The sequence below is a fragment of the Cebidichthys violaceus genome, unplaced genomic scaffold (assembly GCF_023349555.1).
Source record: "Cebidichthys violaceus isolate CVI_PGR_0920_01 unplaced genomic scaffold, fCebVio1.0.p SCAF_76, whole genome shotgun sequence".
NCBI lineage: Eukaryota > Metazoa > Chordata > Actinopteri > Perciformes > Stichaeidae > Cebidichthys > Cebidichthys violaceus.
The window spans coordinates 678,028-703,235 of record NW_027176960.1 but is presented as its reverse complement, the minus strand read 5'-3'; the positions used below and the strand labels follow the sequence as shown (position 1 = coordinate 703,235).

The 25,208-nt window shown below is 45.4% G+C and overlaps 2 protein-coding genes across 2 annotated transcripts in view; one reads left to right on the top strand and one right to left on the bottom strand.

Annotated features, from left to right (window-relative positions):
• The first annotated feature begins 259 nt into the window (after positions 1-259).
• Positions 260-5,204, top strand: LOC137892160 (transmembrane protein 200C-like). The gene is made up of 5 exons (XM_068737109.1): positions 260-350; positions 1,410-1,596; positions 1,694-1,907; positions 2,025-2,167; positions 3,429-5,204. The coding sequence occupies exons 2-5, from the start codon at positions 1,490-1,492 to the stop codon at positions 4,447-4,449; spliced, it is 1,485 nt and encodes a 494-aa protein (XP_068593210.1). The 5' UTR covers positions 260-350; positions 1,410-1,489; the 3' UTR covers positions 4,450-5,204.
• Positions 5,205-5,628: 424 nt separating this feature from the next.
• The window catches only part of LOC137892147 (piezo-type mechanosensitive ion channel component 2-like), a 35,225-nt gene continuing 15,645 nt past the window's right edge, over positions 5,629-25,208 (bottom strand). Inside the window, exons 19-55 of the mRNA XM_068737075.1 lie at positions 24,962-25,138; positions 24,676-24,789; positions 24,265-24,465; positions 23,988-24,192; positions 23,467-23,568; positions 23,191-23,368; positions 22,816-22,902; positions 22,251-22,407; positions 22,036-22,132; positions 21,765-21,927; positions 21,540-21,629; positions 20,271-20,359; positions 20,128-20,193; positions 19,914-20,023; positions 19,573-19,690; positions 17,481-17,546; positions 17,237-17,403; positions 16,277-17,148; positions 15,942-16,187; positions 15,749-15,850; positions 15,523-15,679; positions 15,247-15,429; positions 14,991-15,168; positions 13,997-14,096; positions 13,728-13,875; positions 13,517-13,604; positions 13,308-13,434; positions 12,986-13,144; positions 12,212-12,359; positions 11,888-12,076; positions 10,192-10,284; positions 9,930-10,096; positions 8,239-8,355; positions 8,058-8,137; positions 7,622-7,835; positions 7,340-7,481; positions 5,629-7,253 (exon numbers count right to left, since the gene is read on the bottom strand). Coding sequence (XP_068593176.1) covers positions 7,152-7,253; positions 7,340-7,481; positions 7,622-7,835; positions 8,058-8,137; positions 8,239-8,355; positions 9,930-10,096; positions 10,192-10,284; positions 11,888-12,076; positions 12,212-12,359; positions 12,986-13,144; positions 13,308-13,434; positions 13,517-13,604; positions 13,728-13,875; positions 13,997-14,096; positions 14,991-15,168; positions 15,247-15,429; positions 15,523-15,679; positions 15,749-15,850; positions 15,942-16,187; positions 16,277-17,148; positions 17,237-17,403; positions 17,481-17,546; positions 19,573-19,690; positions 19,914-20,023; positions 20,128-20,193; positions 20,271-20,359; positions 21,540-21,629; positions 21,765-21,927; positions 22,036-22,132; positions 22,251-22,407; positions 22,816-22,902; positions 23,191-23,368; positions 23,467-23,568; positions 23,988-24,192; positions 24,265-24,465; positions 24,676-24,789; positions 24,962-25,138 — 5,799 coding nt within the window. The 3' untranslated portion in view covers positions 5,629-7,151. The remainder of the gene's footprint in view (positions 7,254-7,339; positions 7,482-7,621; positions 7,836-8,057; positions 8,138-8,238; positions 8,356-9,929; positions 10,097-10,191; positions 10,285-11,887; positions 12,077-12,211; positions 12,360-12,985; positions 13,145-13,307; positions 13,435-13,516; positions 13,605-13,727; positions 13,876-13,996; positions 14,097-14,990; positions 15,169-15,246; positions 15,430-15,522; positions 15,680-15,748; positions 15,851-15,941; positions 16,188-16,276; positions 17,149-17,236; positions 17,404-17,480; positions 17,547-19,572; positions 19,691-19,913; positions 20,024-20,127; positions 20,194-20,270; positions 20,360-21,539; positions 21,630-21,764; positions 21,928-22,035; positions 22,133-22,250; positions 22,408-22,815; positions 22,903-23,190; positions 23,369-23,466; positions 23,569-23,987; positions 24,193-24,264; positions 24,466-24,675; positions 24,790-24,961; positions 25,139-25,208) is intronic.

Sequence of the window (25,208 nt, the reverse complement as noted above, 5' to 3'; positions counted from 1 at the left end):
TAATCTGTTAATCCTGTTTTCTGCATTCGTCCTTCAGTTCATCAAATGTTGACAAACGTCCTCAAAGTAATGAAAGAAGTTCACTGTAGAGACAGACAGGTGGAGAGACAGACAGGTTGTGGGGTGTTGGGAGGAACCTGTGTGTCTCTCTCTCTCTCTCTCTCTCTCTCTCTCTCTCTCTGGAGGAGGAAATTCATTTACACTCAACATCACTGCAGAACTACCAGAGAGGGGGGGGGGGGGGGGGGGGGGAGAGAGACGTGAGGACACATTTAAAGACGAGCAGCAGCAGCAGGAGGATGAAGATGAAGAGAAAAGAGGAGAAACATGAAGCGACCGGAGCTCCAACGGTGAGATCTCATTCTGATTGATTCTGTGTTCTATCGATCAATATGCATCAATCATTGACTAGACCAGTGGTGCAGTACTGATCGGTACTGGTCTGTGTGTGTGTGTGTGTGTGTGTGTGTGTGTGTGTGTGTGTGTGTGTGTGTGTGTGTGTGTGTGTGTGTGTGTGTGTGTGTGTGTGTGTGTGTGTGTGTGTTGTTGTTGATCAGTATTGATGATCGATACTGTCTTGTCCTCTCTGGACTCGTATGTTATTGATCGGTTGAATGAACTGAAGGACTGATGTATTGATCAGTATATTAATAGTTGTAGCAGGTGGAGGAGGAACACGTGAGTCACAGAGACTCCTGTAGAGGAGCTGCAATGCATGTTGGGAGATGTAGGCACTTGTTTTGTGTCTGTCTGAGGTTTTGTGTCTCTTTGAGGTTGTTTTGTGTCTCTTTGAGGTTGTTGTGTCTGTGGTCGTTTGTGGTCAAGTGATAGAGAAGCTTGAGGTAATATTAATGAGGTCATGATAATAAATCAGTGTCTCTTTGTCCAGGTACATTAAATGTTGATATGTTTTTCAGAAGAAAACAAAACCAGAAGTCACAAGATAACCAGCCTGTCTCTCTCCCTCAACCTGTCTCTGTCCCTCTACCTGTCTCTGTCCCTCTACCTGTCTCTCTCCCTTTACCTGTCTCTCTCCCTTTACCTGTCTCTGTCCCTCTACCTGTCTCTCTGCCTCTACCTGTTTCTCTACCTCTACCTGTCTCTCTCCCTCTACCTGTCTCTCTTCCTCTACCTGTCTCTGTCCCTCTACCTGTCTCTCTGCCTCTACCTGTCTCTCTCCCTCTACCTGTCTCTGTCCCTCTACCTGTCTCTCCCTCTACCTCTCTCATTGCCTCTACCTGTCAATGTCCCTCTACCTGTCTCTCTGCCCCTCTACCTGTCTCTGTCCCTCTACCTGTCTCTCTGCCTCTACCTGTCTCTCTGCCTCTACCTGTCTCTGTCCCTCTACCTGCCTCTACTTGTCTCTGTCCCTCTACCTTTCTCTCTGCCTCTACCTGTCTCTCTTACAGGAAGTCGGTGACTGAGTACAGGTGAGGTGGCAGTGGGCGGGGCTTAGCCTGCTTAGCCACCGTCTGATTGGTGGGTGGTGATGATCGCGACTGGCGGCCTCCTGCGAATCAACGCACGGCGACAGGACTCACTGAGGTCCAAACCACACAAAGCACACACACACAAGAGGAAGAACAAGAATAAGAGGTAACACACACACACACACACACACACACACACAGTCTGAACCTCAGCAGTGATGTCACCGGCCTGTACACAACGATGTCACTTCCTGACCCCTCAGGAGAAACGAGGTGGTGGTGGTGAAGGGGAAGCTGAAGCTGTTTTCGGTGTCGGGTCTGGTGGCGGCGCTGGGCGTCCTGGTCCTGCTGGTGGGCGTGGTCATGGCGGCTCTGGGCTACTGGCCTCGAGACGGACTGTTCTTCAGCGCTCAGCCTCAGGAGGCCACCGCCATGGCCTCGGTGTCCTCCAGCAGAGCCACACCTGCTGAGGCTCAGGTGAGAATGATCACTTTCAGTCTTTATTCAGACACAGGAAACAACTACTGGACTGTCTTCCACACAGAAGTCCAACCAGTTGTGAACAAGATGTTTTGTTTCTCTAACTGTTTCTAGGGAGGAGAGGAGGCGAGGGGACACCAAGGAGAGGATGATGGAGGAGGAGGAGGAGGAGGAGATGATGGTTTCAACCGGACAGAAACGATAAACGGGACGACCGGACAGCTTCCACGAGGCTTTCTGGAGGATTTTCTGGACAGGTAAACAAAGTCTTCGGAAACTAGTGGCTGTATTAAATGTCTCTACAGGTATCTGTTGTTGGGATCTATCAGGAGCGTGTTTGGTTATCAGCAAATATGAAAAACTAAATTATTGACATCAATAGAATTATTAACAATTCTTAATAACGGGGCACCACCCTGAGAACAGGGACCAATAACCAAACTATAAACTAATAGTTAGTATTCACTCACAATGTTAATAGTCAAAGTACTATTACACATTCAGAGTACACAGTGAAGGTTTGATATCAGCTGTAATCACAATACACATGCATGGAGGGGGGGGGGCCTTCAAAACAAGGCAGAGCTTCACCGCCGCAATAAAATACAGAAACTGTTTTTCTATCACACAGAAACCCGACTGGTAAAGTTAGATTTGGCCGTGGTTCTGATCTTTTAACTGATAAAGTGTCACAACTACCAACTTCACTCGCGGTGATGATCTAACACAACACTATTACAGCAGTATGGAACACAATAGTAGTTTCTAAACAGCACTAACGGAACTCGGCGGTCCGTAAACACACAACAACACGTTATAACAATACAGTAAACATAGAACAATACACAACACAGTAATAAACACACTATGACCTAACTCTGCCCAGACACAAGCCTCTTACTGTGAGACGACTTCTTCATGGTCAAAGTGGTTCTTCTTGGTTAAAACTCGGCTCCCTCTGTGTGGCAGAAAGTTTTCCTCGGAAATTAAGGAAATTCTCGTCCTCATGACCGGCAAAATGTTGCCGTTAATGGGGAGAGAACGGGGCATAGAAGTTATCCGTTCTCTTCTTCAGGATCTTCAGGATCCAAAAAAAACAGTCTATTCATCCAATGAAGTTAAGACCATGACCGAGGTTCTTTTAAAAGCACTCCATTGCATGCAAATCAAATCGCATTGGATGGCAAAGAGCTGGAGGGGACGCAGAGTTTTATAGTTTCAGGGACAGCACAGGAAGTTTTGGGGTGTCTGTGGCTCTCGTCCAATGAGACCTCAGTGTTGAGTTTGGATGAAAAGTCAGCGTCTCCTGGAGCTTTGGTGTTATCTTCAAACTCAATTCAGGCTTTTGACTGCTCTGCAGAACAAGCAGGCCCAATTCTCTGTATTAAATGTCTCCTCAGTATCTGTGCTCTGATTGGCTGTATTAAATGTCTCCTCAGGTATCTGTGCTCTGATTGGCTGTATTAAATGTCTCCTCAGTATCTGTGCTCTGATTGGCTGTATTAAATGTCTCCTCAGGTATCTGTGCTCTGATAGGCTGAAGGTCTTGGGTCCTCTCATCATGGGCATCGGGATCTTCCTCTTCATCTGTGCGAACGCCGTCCTGCACGAGAACCGCGACAAAAAGACCAAAGTGATCAACCTGCGGGACATTTACTCGACCGTCATCGACCTCCACGGCCTCCGAAAACCAAACCCCGCCTCCTCCTCCGCCCGCCGCTCCTCAGCCAATCCTCTCAATGGCCTCGTTAACTACGTCCAATCCAAGAGCCTGGAGACCAAACCCAGGGCGTACCCCGCCTCGCTGCTGAACAGGAGGGAGGGAGGAGGAGGAGGAAGAGGTGGAGGAGGTGGAGGAGGAGTAAGAGGTGAAGGAGGAGGAGGAGGAGGAGGAGACACAGTGTTCAGTATCTACCAGGACCAGCCGGACGCTCTTCCTCCCCCCACCTCCTCCTCCTCCTCCCACAGACTCTCCCTCCCCCCCAGCTTCAGCCCCCCCCACCTCTCCACCTGCTGGACCTCCCTGCAGAAGGAGGCGCTCAGCTCCTTCACCTTACCGCTGCGCCGCCCGCGGTCCTCCACCCCCCCCAGGAGGCATTTGGCTCGGGCGGGGGTGGGCCACAGGGGGGAGGAGGAGGAGGAGGAGGAGGAGGAGGAGCCTGCATGTCCTCCTCTTCCTCCTCCTCTGTGCTCCTCCACTCCAGCAGCGTCCCGCAGCTCCTCCAGCCTCCACAAGGAGGCGCTGCTCCTCCTCTCCTCCTCCTCCCTCACCCCCTCCTACCTGTCGCTGTCGTCCCTGTCTCACCTCCTCTCCTTGTCCTCGTCCACTCCGGCCCCCCCCTGCAGGAGGCGAAGCCTGCCGACTGGCGGCGCCGCCGGTTACAGCAAACTGACACACGGGGAGGACGAATCGTTTGAGTCCACCGAGATGACATCATCGCACCGTGTGACGTCACACAGGAAGTTCTCCAACAGGGAGAAGCTGAGGATGATCTCACAGGCGGATTCTGGTTCGATGCAGACGGAGGAGGAGGGATGAAGGGAGGACCGACCAATCGGGAGGACAGCTCTGTGATTGACAGCACGAGTCATCAATGACATCAGCATGACATCATCGATCAGCATCACATCAGGAAGTGTTGGTTCTGGATGTGGAGGGACACGTGTAGCAATAAGGAAGTCTTCCAGATGGATGAATGAAGCTCATTTATGTTACTGCCTGCTTCTTCTTATCAGACACCAGGGAATGTTTTTATACTCATCATGTGTATATATTTGTCATATTGTATGTATTAATGTGGACGTCTGGCGGAGGAAGCGTTTTAACATATGTATTCCTCTGTACCTTTAACCCTTTAACGCCCACACTAGTTATTTAACTCTTTATTCAAAAGTCTCATGACAGAAAACTTACAAGTCAAATATTAGTTTCACATTAAGAAAAAAGTGGAATTTTTCTACATCTACATATTTGGAATGACCAAAATAAGAGAAGAGCATCATCTGCATAGAATGTAACATGATGTGTTTGAATGGGTTTTAAAGGGTTAAATGACCCTGAAATGTTTTAACATCGTTAATCACTTTAATATAAATGATGAACCAAACATCTCCATCAGCATGACGCTGTTCAAAGGAAAGAAATACAGTCTGAGGTTTGATTTTAAAGTATCGTCCAATCAGATGAGGACTTTTCTCTGAAGTTTTAACAGCTGGTAAGTTTTCACTCTCTGCTCTGATTGCCTGATTTGAACAGAAACATTTCCATCAATAAATCAAAATATAGCACATTGAGTTTGGCTTTTTGTCAAATATTTGCCTCAGCACTGGCAAATACTCCCAGGCTGGTCCAGTATTCTCTGTGTTTTAGTCCACCTTTGGTCCAGTATTCTCTGTGTTTTAGTCCACCTTCGGTCCAGTATTCTCTGGTGTTTTATTCCACCTTCGGTCCAGTATTCTCTGGTGTTTTAGTCCACCTTCGGTCCAGTATTCTCTGGTGTTTTAGTCCACCTTTGGTCCAGTATTCTCTGTGTTTTAGTCCACCTTTGGTCCGGTATTCTCCTGTGTTTAGCCTATGTTTAGTTTGGTATGTTCTGGTGTTTTAGTCCATGTTTGGTGCTTTAGCCTGACTTGATGTCTGCGATGGTGAACAGGTAAACAGGTAAACGGGTGAACAGGTGTCTCAACAGGTGACTGCACCAACAAACAGCTGACTCTGTCAGGTAAACAAATGTCTTTTATTTTAACTTATTCACTATTTTAGTTTCAAATATTCACAGAAGACACAAGTTTACAGTTATTATCGGTCATAAAAGACAGATTTACAGATTTACTATCAACCACTAACGATTAACACCAAGTTTCTAAACATGTTACCGTTACTTCCAGTTTTCTGTCAGTAGGACTGAATATATATCATAATATATATCCAGTGTCATGTTGTGACTGTATGAACAGCTGTTTTCACTTATTTCCATGCTAACACTGGCTCATCTCACACCTTTGTCCTTCCTTTATAGGGTAGCCTACATTTATCTTAGCATAGCTTAGCTTAGCTGCAATCACCTGTCACCATGAGCACAGCTTGAATGAGCTAACAAGAGCTAACATAAAGGAAATGTACAACTGACAAGGAGCTAACCCAGAGCTCATATTTTAGCTAGCGTAGTAGGGTTGGCAGTAGGTGATAAGAACTTTGTATGTATGCTAATGTGTGCTAACATGGAGCTAATTTAGTGCTAGTGAAAGCAGACACAGAGCCAACATAGAGCTTAAGTATAGAAGTTACATAAAGCTAATGTGGTGCTAAGTAGACCTTACATTATGCTAATGCTAACGAGAGCTTTGCATACGTGAACGTTCGGTACACTTAACGGACCGTTAGAGTTTTCATCAGGAAGGGGAACATTTATTTCAGCGGTTAGTGTATTAGCACAAGTAAAAATGCTCACCGTAGAATTTTATTTTAATTTAATAATGAATGGGAAATCATAAACGCTGAAAACAAGTATTAAATAGTTAATATGATCATTTTAACTGAGGTCAAAACTGGAATAGTTTGGTTGTTGTTATAAAAATATTTGTCAGGACTCGGGACACCCAGCTAGAAACCAGGACAAACCGGGACATCTGGGACAAACCGGGACAGACAGGGTCTCTGGTTCCCGAATATCATTGACACTAACTTTATCATTATCAGTAGGCCTGTTTTAGATATCAATCCACCCACCTCTCCACCACTGGTATTAACCTGTTGATAAACACCCTGCAACATAATAGAGCTAATTTTGGCTAATATTTAGCTTAGGAAAACCCAACACAAAGCTAATGTATGGCTAACATACAACTAACATAATGCTAATGTAGAACTAGCATACAGCTAATTGAAGCTAACATAGTGCTAATAGAAATAAGTGAGAGCAGCTGTGTGACTTGATTGTTGAGTGATACATCAGAAGTGTTTAATACAACATGAATAACTGTAATAGTTCCAGTATCACAGGAAGTCAATGAGTGTCAGCAGTGGGGTTATTCAGGTATTGATCATCAGGAGTCAACACTTGTTGATCATTTTACATTTCAAAAGTTTGGAACTGAATGGAAACGACCACTGTCCTCAGATCGGTTAGCTCCGCGGTTAGCTCCGCCCCCCCATGTTCTTTGACTGAGGGTTCCACCTGGAGAACCGCAGATTCAGAGACAGTGGTGACGTCACCACAGGTTCCGCATCGATGGACGAGGTCATCGTCGCGTCCATTTGATCAGAGTCTCCGGCGATCGATACAAGAAGATCAGTTTGGCATAAAGCTCCTCCTCCAACTCCAGCTCACCGGTCTCTCTCACCTGGAACAGAGAACGACCAGTCAGATCACAGCAGCCAACACCGAGCATGTGATTGTGTAAATAAAGTGTTTTTATTTCATGTGTACCAGGAAGACGTCGGTGCAGAGTTTGAGAATGCGGTCGACACACGGAAGCTCCTCGAACATGATGGAGTGACTAATCCCACTGAAGAACTCCCGTACGAACTTCCCGATCACCAGAACCACCGACGCATAAAGTCCCATGATGCTGAGGGAGAACAGAGCGTCAACAAGTAGTAATAGTACTACTGCAAAACCGACAAGTACTACAGCTACTGCAGTACCGTCGTGTGTTAAAGCAATAATAATACTACAGGTATTGCAGTACTTGAAGGTAATGTTGTGTACCCGTATCCAGCCAGGAAGCCCAGACTCGGAGGACTGACTTTATCACTGAACACAAACAGCTGAAGCCCCGCCTCCCTCCTGTCACTCAGCGAAGATCCGCCTCCGATGTGCACCAGGCTGGCAGCTGGTTGGTCGACGATCCACCAGTCCTGGATCTCTCGGCTCTGATTGGTCGACCGCTCCAGGGCCAGTAGGATGTCCTTGTAGTGGTCGTCTGATTGGACCAGAGAGGGGAGCAGTACTTGTAGTTAACAGAGAGTACTGCAGTACTATAAACTGTAAATCTCTTGATGTCCTTTATGTTTTATAATGTTTATAATGATATATAATGATTTATAATCCTCTATATTATTTTACAATACCTTGTAACAGTTATAATCCCTTATAATACATACATATGAATGGAGCTTTGTGTTTTTATGATGAATATAAACACCTGGGTAAAGCTGTTCGATGGGTTTGGAGTTGGAGTCGCTGGGAGCTCGAATGAAACACGGAAACACTTCCTGTATGACACTGAAAACAAACACACTTAACACAACTCTACCTGCAACAAACAACACACCTGCACACATGGCCCCACCCATTTGTATGTAGACCCCTCCCCCTGTACTCACACAGGAAGTGACCTCGTCCCGTTCAGCAGCTGGATCAGCTCCAGGCGAGTCTGGTCGTCCAGATAGGTCACATGTTTACCTGATGCAAGCTCCGCCTTTGCCCCCAGACTCAGGTTCCTGTGAAAACACAGTACAAAGAAGGTACATCTCAAGTCTCTTAATTGCATCCCCGTTTCCAATAACTTGGGTCCTTTGCTTGTGTCTTTGTTCCTCCCATCAGGGATGCATGGAGGAAACCACGCGAGGAGAGAGGAACGAGGGAATATGTTTTAAGACACATGAAACGTCCTTTCCTCTGAAGCCGTCTGTTTCTGATGACTGACAGATGATCACAGGTTAAACAGCTGGAGAGACTTTTGAAGGTTTGTGTTTGTTCACATGATCACTGTACTTAATAGTAACTGATAATACTAAAAACTAATAAAGACACACAGTAATCATCACTGTAGAGGTGTTTTCTCTGTTACCTCTTTAACAAACTGTGTTCAGTTTATAAGCACAGGATTGATTCATACGGCAGAATGCGTTTATCTTATTTATGAATTATTTGCATCTGTACGTTTTGAAATTGTGATTGTGACGTGATTATTACATAACTCAGAATATGATTGTTTCTGTTAAATGATTAATCTCATCAAACCCTCAGAATGATCAGCCTCATGTGACTGAATGAAATGATGATAAATGATGTAAAAAGTGTTTCGTCTCTCAAGCTATATATATATATATATATATATATATAGCATGTCGAAAAAAGTCGTAGTATAAGATGTCGAAAAAAGTCATAAAAAAAGTCATAGTATAGCATGTTGAAAAAAGTAATAGTATAACATGTCAAAAAAGTCATTAAAAAAGTCACAGTACAGTATGTCGAAAAAAGTCACAGTATAGCATATCGAAAAAAGTCATAGTATGGTATATCTAAAAAAGTCACAGTATAATGTCGAAAAAAGTCACAGTATAGCATGTCGAAAAAAGTCACAGTACAGTATGTCGAAAAAAGTCACAGTATAGCATATCGAAAAAAGTCATAGTATGGTATATCTAAAAAAGTCACAGTATAATGTCGAAAAAAGTCACAGTACAGTATGTCGAAAAAAGTCATAGTATGGTATATCTAAAAAAGTCACATTATAATATGTCGAAAAAAGTCATTAAAAAAGTCAGTATATTATGTCGAAAAAAGTCACAGTATAATATGTCGAAAAAAGTCACAGTACAGTATGTCAAAAAAAGTCATAGTATAGCATGTCGAAAAAAGTCATATTATAGCATGTTGAAAAAGTCATATTATAGCATGTCGAAAAAGTCATATTATCGCATGTCGAAAAAATGTATTAAAAAAGTCATAGTATAGTATGTCGAAAAAAGTAATTAAAAAAGTCATAGTATAGTATTTCGAAAAAAGTCACAGTACAGTATGTCGAAAAAAGTCACAGTATAGCATGTCAAAAAAAGTCACAGTACAGTATGTCAAAAAAAGTCATAGTATGGTATATCTAAAAAAGTCACAGTATAATGTCGAAAAAAGTCACCATATAGCATGTCGAAAAAAGTCATTAAAAAAGTCATAGTATAGTATGTCAAAAAAAGCCAGTACAGTATGTCGAAAAAAGTCATTCAAAAGTCATAGTATAGTATGTCGAAAGGATTAATAAGTATTGATTATTGATCAATAGAGTGAAGCTGACCTCTGAACAGTCCAGGACAATGTCAGAGGGAAGTGGTCCAGACTGAGCACCTGGCTCAGGTACTGCCTGCTGGGAGGACTGATGGTCCACAGAGAGTTACTGCTGCCCGGCAGCTCCGCCAATGTCACGTCCTCATGACCGTAAGCCTCCAGGAACTGCAAGGCACTCTGGGAAATACAGCCACAGAGTTACTGGTATAAACCTACACGCTTTAGCACCAGAACTGCAGTTGGTGTCTGAATGTTAGTAAAAAAGTACTTACAGGTGTGTAGCTGTAGGAGCTGGTGAAGGAGTTGAAGTCTTCCTCAGTCAGATCTTTGAGTTGATTCTGCTGAGCACTCATCGTGAAGATGGGCTGTCAACAACAAGAGCAAGTCAATTATAGTACTACTCATACTACTACAACTACTACTATTACTGCTAATACTGTCGTCAACAACAAGAGCAAGTCAGTGATAGTACTACTCATACTACTACAACTACTACTATTACTGCTAATACTGTTGTCAACAACAAGAGCAAGTCAGTGATAGTACTACTAAAACTACTACAACTACTACTATTACTGCTAATACTGTCAACAACAAGAGCAAGTCAATTATAGTACTACTCATACTACTACAACTACTACTATTACTGCTAATACTGTCGTCAACAACAAGAGCAAGTCAGTGATAGTACTACTCATACTACTACAACTACTACTATTACTGCTAATACTGTCGTCAACAACAAGAGCAAGTCAGTGATAGTACTACTAAAACTACTACAACTACTACTATTACTGCTAATACTGTCAACAACAAGAGCAAGTCAATTATAGTACTACTCATACTACTACAACTACTACTATTACTGCTAATACTGTGAACAACAAGAGCAAGTCAATTATAGTACTACTACAACTACTACTATTACTACTATTACTGCTAATACTGTCGTCAACAACAAGAGCAAGTCAGTGATAGTACTACTCATACTACTACAACTACTACTATTACTGCTAATACTGTCAACAACAAGAGCAAGTCAGTGATAGTACTACTAAAACTACTACAACTACTACTATTACTGCTAATACTGTCAACAACAAGAGCAAGTCAATTATAGTACTACTCATACTACTACAGCTACTACTATTACTGCTAACACTGTCAACAACAAGAGCAAGTCTGTGATAGTACTACTCATACTACTATTACTGCTAATACTGTCAACAACAAGAGCAAGTCAGTGACAGTACTACTAAAACTACTACAACTACTAGTAGCATAAAAGAAGCAGAAAAACTGTGAGATTCTGCTTTTTCCACAGCGTAGATACTGGGAGAGACTTCTTTAATAGACCCTTCTGCTGTCTTACCCACTCACAGAAGGGATAGAAGACAGCATGAAAAAAAAATAAAATAAACAAAACTCACAGACTGAGAGAGACTGTTTCATTGAATTGAAATTGTTCTATGTGATCTTTAATAAAACCACAGCCTTACCATTTGTAAGTGACTGGATCCAAACTGAAGACTCTGTTTTTAAGATTAAGTTACCCTCTTCCCCTGTCCGTTAACCGTGTGATACAGAGGTGACGACTGACTCTACCAGAGGAACTTAATGGTGAGTGCTCTGGGTGAAGACTTAGCAGTGTTAGTCATAAATGATGAAAAGTTCATAACAGGCAATAGTAAAGTACAGACATTCTACATAACTATTCATACTGGGTGTTAGGGTTACATCCTACTGAGAGCGCCTAGGGCGTAGCCGTACAAGACTCTCAGGAAGACAATAATTCCGAAACTCCTAACGATTTAGCTTTAGGGGGTGAGATAAAAGGCCGAAGGTATTGTTCTGATACCTCCGTGAGGAAACTAACCCACGCAGGAAGGACAGCCGTAAGGAGTGACGGGATCCGTTCACGCTATAACAGGTGTGTTGGTACAGATGTGGCTGTACAGGTAACGTTACCTGGAAGCCTCCTAGTGTGATGGTCAAAGAGACGTCAATCGGTTGGTTGACGACACCGGCGACAGACTTGACAAGAGACATGAAGAGCAGAGGAAACCAAACGATGCAGATCAGCAGCAGAACGATCAGACCGCCCATCCCGTACTTCACCACACGCTTCTTCTTCTGCCCACGAGGCTGAGGGTACCTCTGTGTACAAATACACACAAAATATACATAAATATATACACACAATTATTCTGCCCACAAGGCTTAGAGTACCTCTGTGTACAAATACACACAAAATATACATAAATATACATGCACACACAGAAAGACGCATACCTTCTCAGACTCCCTCCAGCACTTTAAGACGAAGCAGTGGGCATAAACGTCCTCCACACAGATCCAGGAGGACAGAGACAGAGTGGTGTCTGTCCACACCCAGTCCATCACCGCCCTCAGCTCGGTCAGGAAGGGGACCAGACGGAAACTACAGACAGACAGGTAGAGAGACAGACAGGGAAAGAGAATGACAGGGAAAGAGACAAGTAAAGAGACAGGTAGAGAGACCGACAGGTAAAGAAACAGACAAGTGGACAGATAGGTAAAGAGACAGATAGGTAGACAGACAGGTAGAGAGACAGACAGGTAAAGAGACAGGTAGGTAGAGAGACAGACAGGTAAAGAAACAGACAAGTGGACAGACAGGTAAAGAGACAGATAGGTAGACAGACAGGTAGAGAGACAGACAAGTAAAGAGACAGATAGGTAGACAGACAAGTAGAGAGACAGACAGGTAAAGAGACAGATAGGTAGACAGACAGGTAGAGAGACAGACAGGTAAAGAAACAGACAAGTGGATAGCCAGGTAAAGAGACAGGTAGACAAGTAAAGAGCCAGACAGGTAGCCAGAGCGTATTGCTAAGCTAGGCTAATAGTCTCCTCTTACTTCCACTGTTAGTGCTAAGCTAGGCTTATAGTTTCCCCATACTTCTAGCCTTAGTGCTAAGCTAGGCTAATCGTTTCCCCTTACTTCTAATCTTATTGCTAAACTAGGCTAACAGTTTCCACCTGCTTTCAGTCTTTGTGCTAAGCTAGGCTAACAGTCAGACTCACCCCTGGAAGAGGAAGAGGTTGAGGTAGTTGTAGCTCTTCGTCAGGAAGTTTCCCAGAACTCGTGTCGGGTATCCAGATCGAATCTGATAGGCCGACAGGCCGAAGTAAACACACTTTACAAAATACCAGAGCTGAGCCACCAGGTTCTGATTGAATCGCCTGAGGGCAGACAGACAGAGAGACAAACATCAGGTGTTATTTACTGCAGTAGTCTTACTGATTCTGTAACTTCTAGCAGCTTAATTATGTTAATGAGGCAGCTTAATTATGTTAATGCTGCAGCTTGATTATGTTAATGAGGCCCGCTGTAGAGGTGACTCACCTCTCAGTGACGGTTGGCAGGATGAAGAACATCCAGAAGTGAATCCCAAAAACCAAAATCACCTGAAAGACTAACTTCCCCAAAACGGTCTTCCTCAAATACAGAGCCCTGTCTATCACCATGGTACCTGCAGACAGACAGGTGGACAGTGAGACAGCTAAACAGACAGACACACACAGACACAGAGACAAGCAGACAGGTAGACGTACCGAACTGGATCAGAACCATCACCAAGAACGCTTCAGGAACCTGGTCCTCTGAGAGGGAGGAAGTGATGTCAGCAGCCGCAGAGTGTTTCTGGGAAATAACAGAAGAAAACAATGAAGAATAAAACAATAAACAATAAAACAATGAAGTTAAGAAGATAAAATAGAATAAAACAGTGAACATGATGGGATGCATCAGTAAATTAAACTTTACTCCAAAGGCCCAGAAGCCGAAGACGATGATGATGAAGTCGACGGTGTCGGCGAGGAACATGAGGACGTAAACATCGGTGACGGCGCTGTATTCTGGTTGGACGAGAGCTCTGAAGAAGTGAAGGACGGGACGGTAGAGAGACAAACACCTGAAAGAGAGAGAGAGAGTCATAGAACTTACGGTACAACATAAGTATTTAGATGACTTTCTGCTGAGTAATAAATGAGACTTGGTGTCACTGGTACTGGTTAGCTTGAGCATTAGCATACCTGCTAACAGAGAACTCCTTGGCTCTGATGGAGAGCTCCCTGAGTTTCTCCAGCAGCAGATCAAACCTGCCGGGCTGCTGAGCTCTGGAGCTCAAACTGCCTGAAAAACACACAGAGGAACATGTCAACAGTACTTATATACAATTATGAATGTATTTGTACTTGAACCGGCGACCTATCAGTTCAGTCACAAGTCAAGTCCCTATAAACCGAGCTACAGGCCACCGTGTATCTGATATTTTAAGTTAAGATAAGATAATCCTTTATTTGCATATAATACCTCTAAAGGAAAATAAACTCACTGAGCATGCTCAGAAACTGCAATCGTTTGGAGTTGTGTTTTCATTCTCGAAGTGCTGGACCAGGACTCATTATCAGTGCTATTAGTGCTGGACCAGGACGCGTTATCAGTGCTATTAGTGCTGGACCAGGACCCGTTATCAGTGCTATTAGTGTTGGACCAGGACCCGTTATCAGTGCTATTAGTGTTGGACCAGGACCCGTTATCAGTGCTATTAGTGCTGGACCAGGACCCGTTATCAGTGCTATTAGTGCTGGACCAGGACCCGTTATCGGTGCTATTAGTGCTGGACCAGGACCCGTTATCAGTGCTATTAGTGCTGGACCAGGACTCGTTATCGGTGCTATTAGTGCTGGACCAGGACTCGTTATCGGTGCTATTAGTGCTGGACCAGGACTCCTTATCGGTGCGACTAGTGCTGGACCAGGACTCGTTATCAGTGCTATTAGTGCTGGACCAGGACTCGTTATCGGTGCTATTAGTGCTGGACCAGGACCCGTTATCGGTGCTATTAGTGCTGGACCAGGACTCGTTATCAGTGCTATTAGTGCTGGACCAGGACCCGTTATCAGTCCTATTAGTGCTGGACCAGGACTCGTTATCAGTGCTATTAGTGCTGGACCAGGACCCGTTATCAGTGCTCGTCCCTTCATCGTGAGGTGGTAGCCTTTAAGTTCAGGTGTGAGGTTCTACCTGCAGGAGAGCGCAGCTGGATGGAGCCGGAGTTCGTCCGTCTCCGGCCTCGACGCCGCCGCAACGTGCCGGTGAGCTCGGTCGGATCGACGGAGGCAGAGCCGTGGGCGGAGTCTGCCTGGTTGTCATGGTGATGGATGGCGTCAGTCTCCGTGGTCTGGTCCCAGAGTCCGTGACACTGTGGAGGGTAAAGTTTATAATATAGAGCTTTATACCTTAATTATGACTCTGTGTTCTATAATTTAGAGCTCTTTACCTTGAGTATGGCTCTGTGGTAGAACAAAGCGAGCAGCTGCAGGAGGTCATAGAGGACGTAGCCTTCCTTCTTCTCCACCCCCAGGATGTTTGGTGGGTGGAACGGTTTGGAGCGATCCACCTCCAGCTTCTGGTTAAACGGAAAGAAACCGAACTGGAAGAAATACTTGATGACGATGGTGACCTGAGGACACAGACAGGTGGACAGACTGAATGTTAAAACGCCGACCTGTCGACAGGTGAATGAACGTTTTAAATAAAGTTAAGTTGAGAGAACCTCGGTGTAGATGATGGCCGTCATCCAGAAGGTCTTACTGGGCCGAGGGACGGACAGCGTCGCCCACAGAAACACCAGAACAGGAAGTACCAACGTCAGACAGCTGGCGGACACCATGTGGTTCAACACAATGACCAGGTAGCACACCGTCTCCGACCTGACAGAGGGAGCATCTTAGCAACAGCAGAGGGATATCTGAAGGACTTACCTGTGGATCGGAGCTCACCTGGCTGCCAGGATGTTGTAGAGGGCGTAGCACATCTGGAGCAGCTGGTGCTGGTCGCTGTAGAAACGGTCCGACGCCTCCAGCTCCTCGTCGTAGAAGGTCCTGAAAAAACACAGGAGTGAAGCAGAGAGTGTGAAACCTCCAGCAGGGTCACAGGTGTGGAGGATCTCAGGTGACTCACCTGTGAACTCACCTGCTCCGCAGCAGCTCGCTGGCCGTCAGCTCCTGAGCGCGAGACGCCGCTGCCGGACAGGAAGTGGAGGCCGAGTCAGACAGGAAGTCACTCCGCCGCCGCCTCCTGAATCCCTCCCCAGCCTCCTCCTCCTCCTCCTCATGCAGATCCAGCCCCAGAGCCAGGCTGTAGGAGGGGGGGAGGAGGAGGGAGCAGCGGGAGGTGGGGGAGGAGGCGCTGGTGTGAGTCGGCTTTGATTCTTCAGTTCTGTTCAAACAGACAGAAAAAATAAAAGAGGGAAACATCTACAGGAACAATTATCTTGATCATGTTTCTTCTCCTCCAGGAGGACCCACCTCATCGGTTCTTCCTCTGAAGATGAGGAGGACCATGAAGACTGGACTCTCTCCATCCGGGTCAGTTTGGGTCGCCTTCTTTGGCTGATTGTAGTCACCGGGCCTTCTGGATAATCTTCCACTGTTACTCTCTCTGGTTCAAGTCCTGAGGATGAAGGCTCTGCTGAAACTGGTTCACCTGGACTATCTGCTCCAGGTACTGGTTCCGCTTCTGGTTCACCTGGTCCATATCCTTCAGATACTGGTTCTGCTTCTAGTTCACCCGGACAATCTCCTCCTGACACTGGTTCTGCTTCTGGTTCACCTGGACAATCTCCTACTGATACTGGTTCTTCTTCTGGTTCACCTGGACAATCTCCTCCTGATACTGGTTCTTCTTCTGGTTCACCTGGTCCATATCCTCCTGATACTGGTTCTTCTTCTGGTTCACCTGGACAATCTCCTCCTGATACTGGTTCTTCTTCTGGTTCACCTGGTCCATATCCTCCTGATACTGGTTCTTCTTCTGGTTCACCTGGACAATCTCCTCCTGATACTGGTTCTGCTTCTGGTTCACCTGGACCATCTCCTCCTGATACTGGTTCTTCTTCTGATTCACCTGAACCATCTCCTCCTGATACTGGTTCTGGTTCAAGTTGAGCTCCTCCTGATAGTGGTCCTGATTGTGGTTTATCTGGATTACTCTCTGGTTCCTCATCTGGTTCCTCATCAGTATCAGGACTCACTGCCTCTTCTTCTTCCTCCCTTCTGGTCTCTGCTGAGGCCTGCCGCTCGGCCTCTTGGGTACTGTAGTTCAGACCTGACTCTCTGGAGGCCTTCATCATCTGTTCTTGGTAGTAAACGTGGATCGCCTCTCTGGTGGGAACATTACCCTGAACAAACAATCAAATAACAAACAAATCAACACGACTCCTCCATCTTTGTTGTAGTTCCACCAGCTGTAGTCCTTAGAACGTGTACCTGCTTGGCCTGCTGCGTTAGCATGCGGCGCTCGATGCGGAGGACGGTGGAGATGTCGATGTGCTCCTGACACAGACCGCTGAGCCAGGCAGTCAGAGAGTCCAGCAGAGCCGACAGCAGAACCCAACAGAACCGCAACGTGCTGGAGAACCGACGCAGGACGGTGTCTGAAACACACAACGTAGAGTTACAGGAGCCAGACAGGAAGTGATGTCAGAGTGGAGCCTCTTCAGACTCCTCCTACCTGGTCCCTCCTCTTTCTCCTCCTCTCCATCCTCCTCCGTGTCCTCCGTCACTTCTATTCCTCCAGCTGCAGGAGAGGAGGAGCAGTTAGTACATCTTCTTCACATTGTTTTTTTAGGTCTTCTTGTTCCTGAAGTTACTTTACTTTACTAATATATAATATAATAATATAATATTATACTAATGTATTATATTATACTAATATATAATATAATATATATATTATGGCCGAAATGGGTTTCCTCAGGAGGGTGGCTGGCGTCTCCCTTAGAGATAGGGTGAGAAGTTCGGTCATCCGTGAGGGACTCGGAGTAGAGCCGCTGCTCCTTTGCGTGGAAAGGAGCCAGTTGAGGTGGTTCGGGCATCTGGTGAGGATGCCACCTGGGCACCTCCCTAGGGAGGTGTTCCAGGCACGACTGGCTGGGAGGAGACCCCGAGGGAGGCCCAGGACCAGATGGAGGGACTATATCTCCAAACTGGTCTGGGAGCGCCTCGAGATCCCCCAGTCAGAGCTGGCTGATGTGGCCCGGGAAAGGGAAGTTTGGGGTCCCCTGCTGGAGCTGTTGCCCCCGAGACCCGATCCCAGATAAGCGGTTGAAGATGAGATGAGATGAGATGAGATAATATAATATTATACTAATGTATTATATTATACTAATATATAATATATAATATAATATTATACTAATGTATTATATTATACTAATATATAATATAATATTATACTAATGTATTATATTATACTAATATATAATATATAATATAATATTATACTAATGTATTGTATTATACTAATATATAATATATAATATAATATTATACTAATGTATTGTATTATACTAATATATAATATAATACATTAGTGCTGGGCAAGTTAACGCATTAATTAATTAACGCCGACAATTATTTAGTTTTTTTTATTATTATTTTGAAAGTCCGTTTCTCACTGGTAGCGGTGGAGGAGTCTTCATCACTACGTTGGTGCAGCGTGTGGAGGAGTCTTCATCACTACGTTGATGCAGCGTGTGGAGGAGTCTTCATCACTACGTTGGTGCAGCGTGTGGAGGAGTCTTCATCACTACGTTGATGCAGCGGTGGAGGAGTCTTCATCACTACGTTGATGCAGCGGTGGAGGAGTCTTCATCACTACGTTGGTGCAGCGTGTGGAGGAGTCTTCAACACTACGTTGATGCAGCGTGTGGAGGAGTCTTCAACACTACGTTGGTGCAGCGTGTGGAGGAGTCTTCAACACTACGTTGATGCAGCGTGTGGAGGAGTCTTCATCACTACGTTGATGCAGCGTGTGGAGGAGTAGAGATAAACTAAAGACGAGCTAACAGACGCCACAGAGAAGTGGAGAGATACAAACTGCAGGACGACTAGTGTTGAGAAGACGTCGGTCTGAGGAACGTTCTCAGGATCATGAATGACGTCACGTAGGAGCCTCCCTCCAGGCGCACCGTCACCAGAAGAACACACGAGTCGTATGAAGAGGAGAGGACTACAAAAGAGGCGGAGTCACAACGCGCACCGGCCGTCTCTCACCGGAGACTACCGGACATCGCCGGGTAACCGTCGTCACCTCTGAGTTACGGTGCATTATGTTGATGAACAGTGGGAGCTGCGTTCACATGCTCTGACTGTCATGAAGACAGAAGACACACATGTTGATGAAACGTGTGGAACATTGTATTCATGTTGCACAGCAGTGGAACGTTTAAATAAAGTCACACACTGAGCACAGATAGTAGAAATATAACTGATACTGTGTGAAGAATACTGCTGTTAAAAACAACCTGATCTGTTTAAAGTGATTCAAATCAAATGTTATTGTACTTCTGTTCATATAGCAGTACTTTAAAATACAAGTGAGTAATACACTACTTTTAATTCATGATTGAACTTTGAGCATAACAATGAGATTAATCAAGATTAAACATGTTAAACGTTGCCGAGCACTCATATAAATATAATATTATACTAATGTATTATATTATACTAATATATAATATAATACTTTATGGAGGCAATTATTGAAAACATTGTTAGTGTAAATCTGAGTCTGTCCTCTTCTCCTCCTCTCTCCTCCTCACCTCCTCTCTCCTCCTTCCTACCCTTTCGATCAGAGGAGTTCTTCTTCCACAGTTTCTCTTGGTTGTTGCGAACTCTCATTGCTGTTCTGGAGTCTGTGATCCAGGCGTGATACACAAACTGAGAGACAGAGAGACAGACAGAGAGACAGACAGAGAGTCAGAGAGAGAGAGAGAGACAGAGAGAGAGAGACAGACAGAGAGACAGACAAAGAGACAGACAGAGACAGACAGACAGACAAACAGACAAACAGAGACAGAGAGAGACAGACAGACAGAATGTTTTCATGAGTTTGACTCTCTTCCTCTTAACTTTGTATTATATCAGATCTTTAGAGACTCACCTGGAAGGCTGATTTCTCAGGTAGCTCCTCCTCCTCGTTCTTCTTCTCCTCCTCCTCCTCCTCCTCCTCACTGTCCGTCTCAAACAGGTAGTAGTCACCGCTCCTCACCACTGCAGGCAGACAGACGGATCAGACAGACAGACGGGTCAGACAGACGGGTACACAATGACTCTTGACAGGTGAGAGTGATGATGTCAGAGGTCATGTGACTCACTGGAGGCGTGGTTTACCCAGGGTCTCCACCACTTCTTGTGACTCCGCCCCTTCCTGTTCTCCTGATCTATAGACAGACACTCGCGTCAGTTCACTTCTGTGACTGACAGCCATTACCATGACAACGGATATCTGTTTACAAACCATCGGTATGGAAGCTGTCTTGGGTCAAACTCAACATCTTCTCTTTTCCCCTGCGGAACTTCTTCTGTCGGGATTTAATTCTTTCCATCCTGAAGGACACAGAGAGAGAGAGAGAGAGAGAGAGACAGGAAGTGGATCACAATGTTTCGACTCTGACTCGTCTCAGTGTTTTGACTTTGACTCGTCTCAGTGTTTTGACTATGACTCGTCTCAGTGTTTTGACTCTTCTCAGTGTTTTGACTCTGACTCGTCTCAGTGTTTTGACTTTGACTTGTCTCAGTGTTTTGATTATGACTCGTCTCAGTGTTTTGACTATGACTCGTCTCAGTGTTTTGACTCTTCTCAGTGTTTTGACTTTGTCTCGTCTCAGTGTTTTGACTGGTCTCAGTGTTTTGACTTTGACTCGTCTCAGTGTTTTGACTCGTCTCAGTGTTTTGACTCTGACTCGTCTCAGTGTTTTGACTCTGACTCGTCTGTGTTTTGACTTTGACTCGTCTCAGTGTTTTGACTTTGACTCGTTTCAGTGTTTTGACTTTGACTCGTCTCAGTGTTTTGACTCTGACTCGTCTGTGTTTTGACTCTGACTCGTCTGTGTTTTGACTTTGACTCGTCTCAGTGTTTTCACTTTGACTCGTCTCAGTGTTTTGACTCGTCTCAGTGTTTTGACTCGTCTCAGCTTTTTGACTTTGTCTCGTCTCAGTGTTTTGACTGGTCTCAGTGTTTTGACTTTGACTCGTCTCAGTGTTTTGACTTGTCTCAGTGTTTTGACTCTGACTCGTCTCAGTGTTTTGACTGGTCTCAGTGTTTTGACTCTGACTCGTCTGTGTTTTGACTCTGACTCGTCTCAGTGTTTTGACTTTGACTCGTCTCAGTGTTTTGACTTTGACTCGTCTGTGTTTTGACTCTGACTCGTCTCAGTGTTTTGACTTTGACTGGTCTCAGTGTTTTGACTCTGACTCGTCTGTGTTTTGACTTTGACTCGTCTCAGTGTTTTCACTTTGACTCGTCTCAGTGTTTTGACTCGTCTCAGTGTTTTGACTCGTCTCAGCTTTTTGACTTTGTCTCGTCTCAGTGTTTTGACTGGTCTCAGTGTTTTGACTTTGACTCGTCTCAGTGTTTTGACTTGTCTCAGTGTTTTGACTCTGACTCGTCTCAGTGTTTTGACTGGTCTCAGTGTTTTGACTCTGACTCGTCTCAGTGTTTTGACTTTGACTCGTCTCAGTGTTTTGACTTTGACTCGTCTCAGTGTTTTGACTCGGCCTGTCTTACTGTCTCTTTAGAAGGTCCATGGACGTCTTCTCCACCTCCAGTCTCGCTCTGACAGCTTTCACTGTGGATGCCTCAAAGAGCTCTGCCCCCCTGCAACACACACACACACACACACACACACACACACACACACACACACACATTAATATGATGTGACTCTGTGTGTGTGTGTGTGTGTGTGTGTGTGTGTGTGTGTTAATGTGTGTTTATGGTGTGATTGTGTACCTGGAGGCCAGTAGTTGTGTATTTTGAAGGTCCAGGACCACATACAGGAAGTAGTGACTCCTGAAGACTCTCCTCTGAAGCAACAGGAAACAGAAACAGACGCCATCCCAGATGATTCCGGCCTCGTCACTCGGCAACTCACACTTACTGCTTTGCTGCTCCGCTGCAGGAAGTGATGCGTACATAAGCAACACACAGACAGACAGACAGACAGACAGTGAGACAGACAGACAGACAGACAGACAGTTAGACAAACAGACGGCTGACTTACGTTTTGTGTATCCTTTGATGGTGCAGGCCAGACTGAAGAGTTGAATCAGCCAACAGTGATTCAACACCAACGACTTGATGAAACCACAGGCCAGGATCTGACCACAGACAGGCAGAGATACAAACAGGTGGAGACAGGAAGACAGTTTAGGTTCACGAACATGTGGCTCTGAGTACTTTAATAAAGACCAGCATGATGATGATGATGCATCTTACCGACAAAATGTTCTTCATGGTGATGACGAACACGTTGTAGCCAATCAGACAATCCCAATACACCAGGATGGATTTGACTGGTTTCAGCAGCAGATCTCCACCCACCAACAGGAAGTAGAAACACGCCACCAGGTAACCCATGCAGAAGATACTGATCCTGGAACAGGAAGTAGAAGAAGATACTGATCCTGGAACATGAGGTAGAAGAAGATACTGATCCTGGAACAGGAAGTAGAAGAAGATACTGATCCTGGAACATGAGGTAGAAGAAGATATTGATCCTGGAACAGGAAGTAGAAGAAGATACTGATCCTGGAACAGGAAGTCGAAAGAGGTACCTGCTGAGGTCTGAGCTGAAGGAGTTTGTGGTGAACCTGCATGCCAGCAAACGTTTCACCTAATAACTTTATAGAAATAGCCGATCTTCATGCTGATAGTCTCGTTTACTGATGTAGGTCATATAAATGCATCAGTATTTAAAACTGAGACTGGTCCAGAACCAGTAAAAGGTTTAATGGTGAATATTCAGGTTTAACTTCAGGTAGCTGTGGCTCCGCCCACTCACCTGGTCGTCCCAGTGATGAAGATGATGGTGAGGACAAACCAAAACATGTAGCTGAAGATGATCAGCTTCATCATGTCCAGGTAAGACCTGCTCACACAGAGGGCACAAGTCAGACAGACAGACAGAGAGACAGACAGACAGAGAGACAGAGAGACAGACATACAGAGAGACAGACAGACAGACAGACAGACAGACAGACAGACAGACAGAGAGATAGAGAGACAGAGAGACAGACAGAGAGAGAGATAGAGAGACAGAGAGACAGACAGAGAGAGAGACAGATAGACAGACAGACAGAGAGAGAGACAGAGAGACAGACAGACAGACAGACAGACAGACAGAGAGACAGACAGGAGGAGAATGAGGAGGGTTTACCTGCACAGCATGAAGTCAGGGCCTGTGTTGAGACGGAGTCGCCTGATTGGATCGGACACCTGTCCGTCATCCTCGTCCAGCTCACAGTTGTCTCCCGCGAGGATCTGAACCGACGACCGGAGCTCCTCCTCAAACACCTGCAGCTGCAGAGACGCTCCGAGGAGGAGCAGGAAATCATCTGAAAGATCAGGAAACACTTTATAATGAGGAGGAGCAAGAAATCATCTGAAAGATCAGGAAACATGATGATGATGATGATGATGATGAGGATCTTACAGAGGAGGAAGACTGGGTTCGGTGGTGTCAGGTGATCAGGGAGGAAGAGCCACTTCACCACGTTGGAGTCCATGTTGGAAGACGGAGGTCTCCAGGGATAATCTGTAAACACAACAAATATCAATAAAGTTTTGTTTAATAAAAAAAGGGTTTCATCCTAAATATTTTAATTCAGCCATTAAAAAGAAAATCATAAGCCTAGTTTAGCATAATGGCTTGAAGCAGAGAGAAACTGTTAGTATAGCTTAGCATAATGACCTGATGCGGGAGAAGCTGTTAGCCTAGCAAAGCACACGACTACAAGCAGGAGTAAGCTTTTAGCCTAGCTTAGCATAACGACTAGAAGCAGGTGATAGATTTTAGCCTAGCTTAGTACACCCTGAAACACCTTGAATACCTATTGCTGCTGTGAGGTCAGAACTCACTACTAGGCGATCCGAACGCAGATAATGTTAGGCTACCTTAGCATAAAGACATGTTTTTGAAACTGTGAAGTGAATAATCCCAACATCCGTTTGTACCTTTACAGGCAGCCGGAGGGAACCCGATGCACAGCATGTACTGGAAGCACAACAGCCCTGACAGGAAGTAGCAGTACTTGGGCCACACTGAGGCGATGTGCTTCCTGTCGCGCTTTGATAGGACGCCGATGAGGCCGAAGGCGTGGCCTACGGCAAACAGATCCATCCGCTGACCAATCACGTTCACGGCCAACAGGAAGCAGGTCTGAGGAAGAGCACGGGAATGTTTTTAAACAGGAAGACGTTAGCTTATTGCTAACCTCAGTGCGTGTCTCACCTCCAGTCCAAACTTGTAGAAGAAGTAGTTGAGGAAGTACTTGATACAGCTTAGCACGCTGTCGTCCAGGTGACGCCTGGTGATGTCATGAAACAGCGTTTTGGTAGGGGGCGGGACTTCGTTACGGCGGAGACGGTAGAGCTCCTGGTGTCTGTAAACTGTCACCTCGAAGGCTAACAGCGCTAGCATCATCAGGTTATTCTGTAGAGACAGGTTAGCATGATGCTATGTTATCAGAGCTAACATCATCAGGTTATACTGTAGAGACAGGTTAGCATGATGCTATGTTATCAGAGCTAATATCATCAGGTTATACTGTAGAGACAGGTTAGCATGATGCTATGTTATCAGTGCTAACATCCTCAGCTTAGCATGATGCTATGCTATCAGAGTTGTGTTGTCACTGCTCACCCTCAAGTAGTCAAGCAGTTTTCCGTCCGTCTTTCGAAGCCCCACCCACTGGACGGGGTCAACTGGACCCGAGTACAAAACTGAGTGAGACAGGTCGGTGCTGGAGTTACCTGGCTACAAGAGACAGACAGGTATGATACCGTTACAGGAGGTTTTTAAACTGTGAGGCACCTCAGATATTGATACTGGTGGTGGGGGGGCATGAGACAGACAGACAGACAGACAGGTGTTTGACTTGTTTAGATAGACGGATATAGAGACAGAGAGATATTGTTGCCGTTGTTACCACGGTGCAGTTGGAGGAGTATCTGATGGGCTGGACGATGTTGAGTTGGTACAACATCTTACAGACGGTCACCACACAGGTCCAAACTGTACAGACTCCTGACAGCAGGGGGCGCCACGCCCTGCAGGACAGAGCCCCGCCCACACACAGCACGAACAGCAGGTTAAACACGCACACCTGTAGAGGGACAGACAGGTTCATCAGACACACCCACAGAGAGACAGACAGGCGTAACACACACACATAC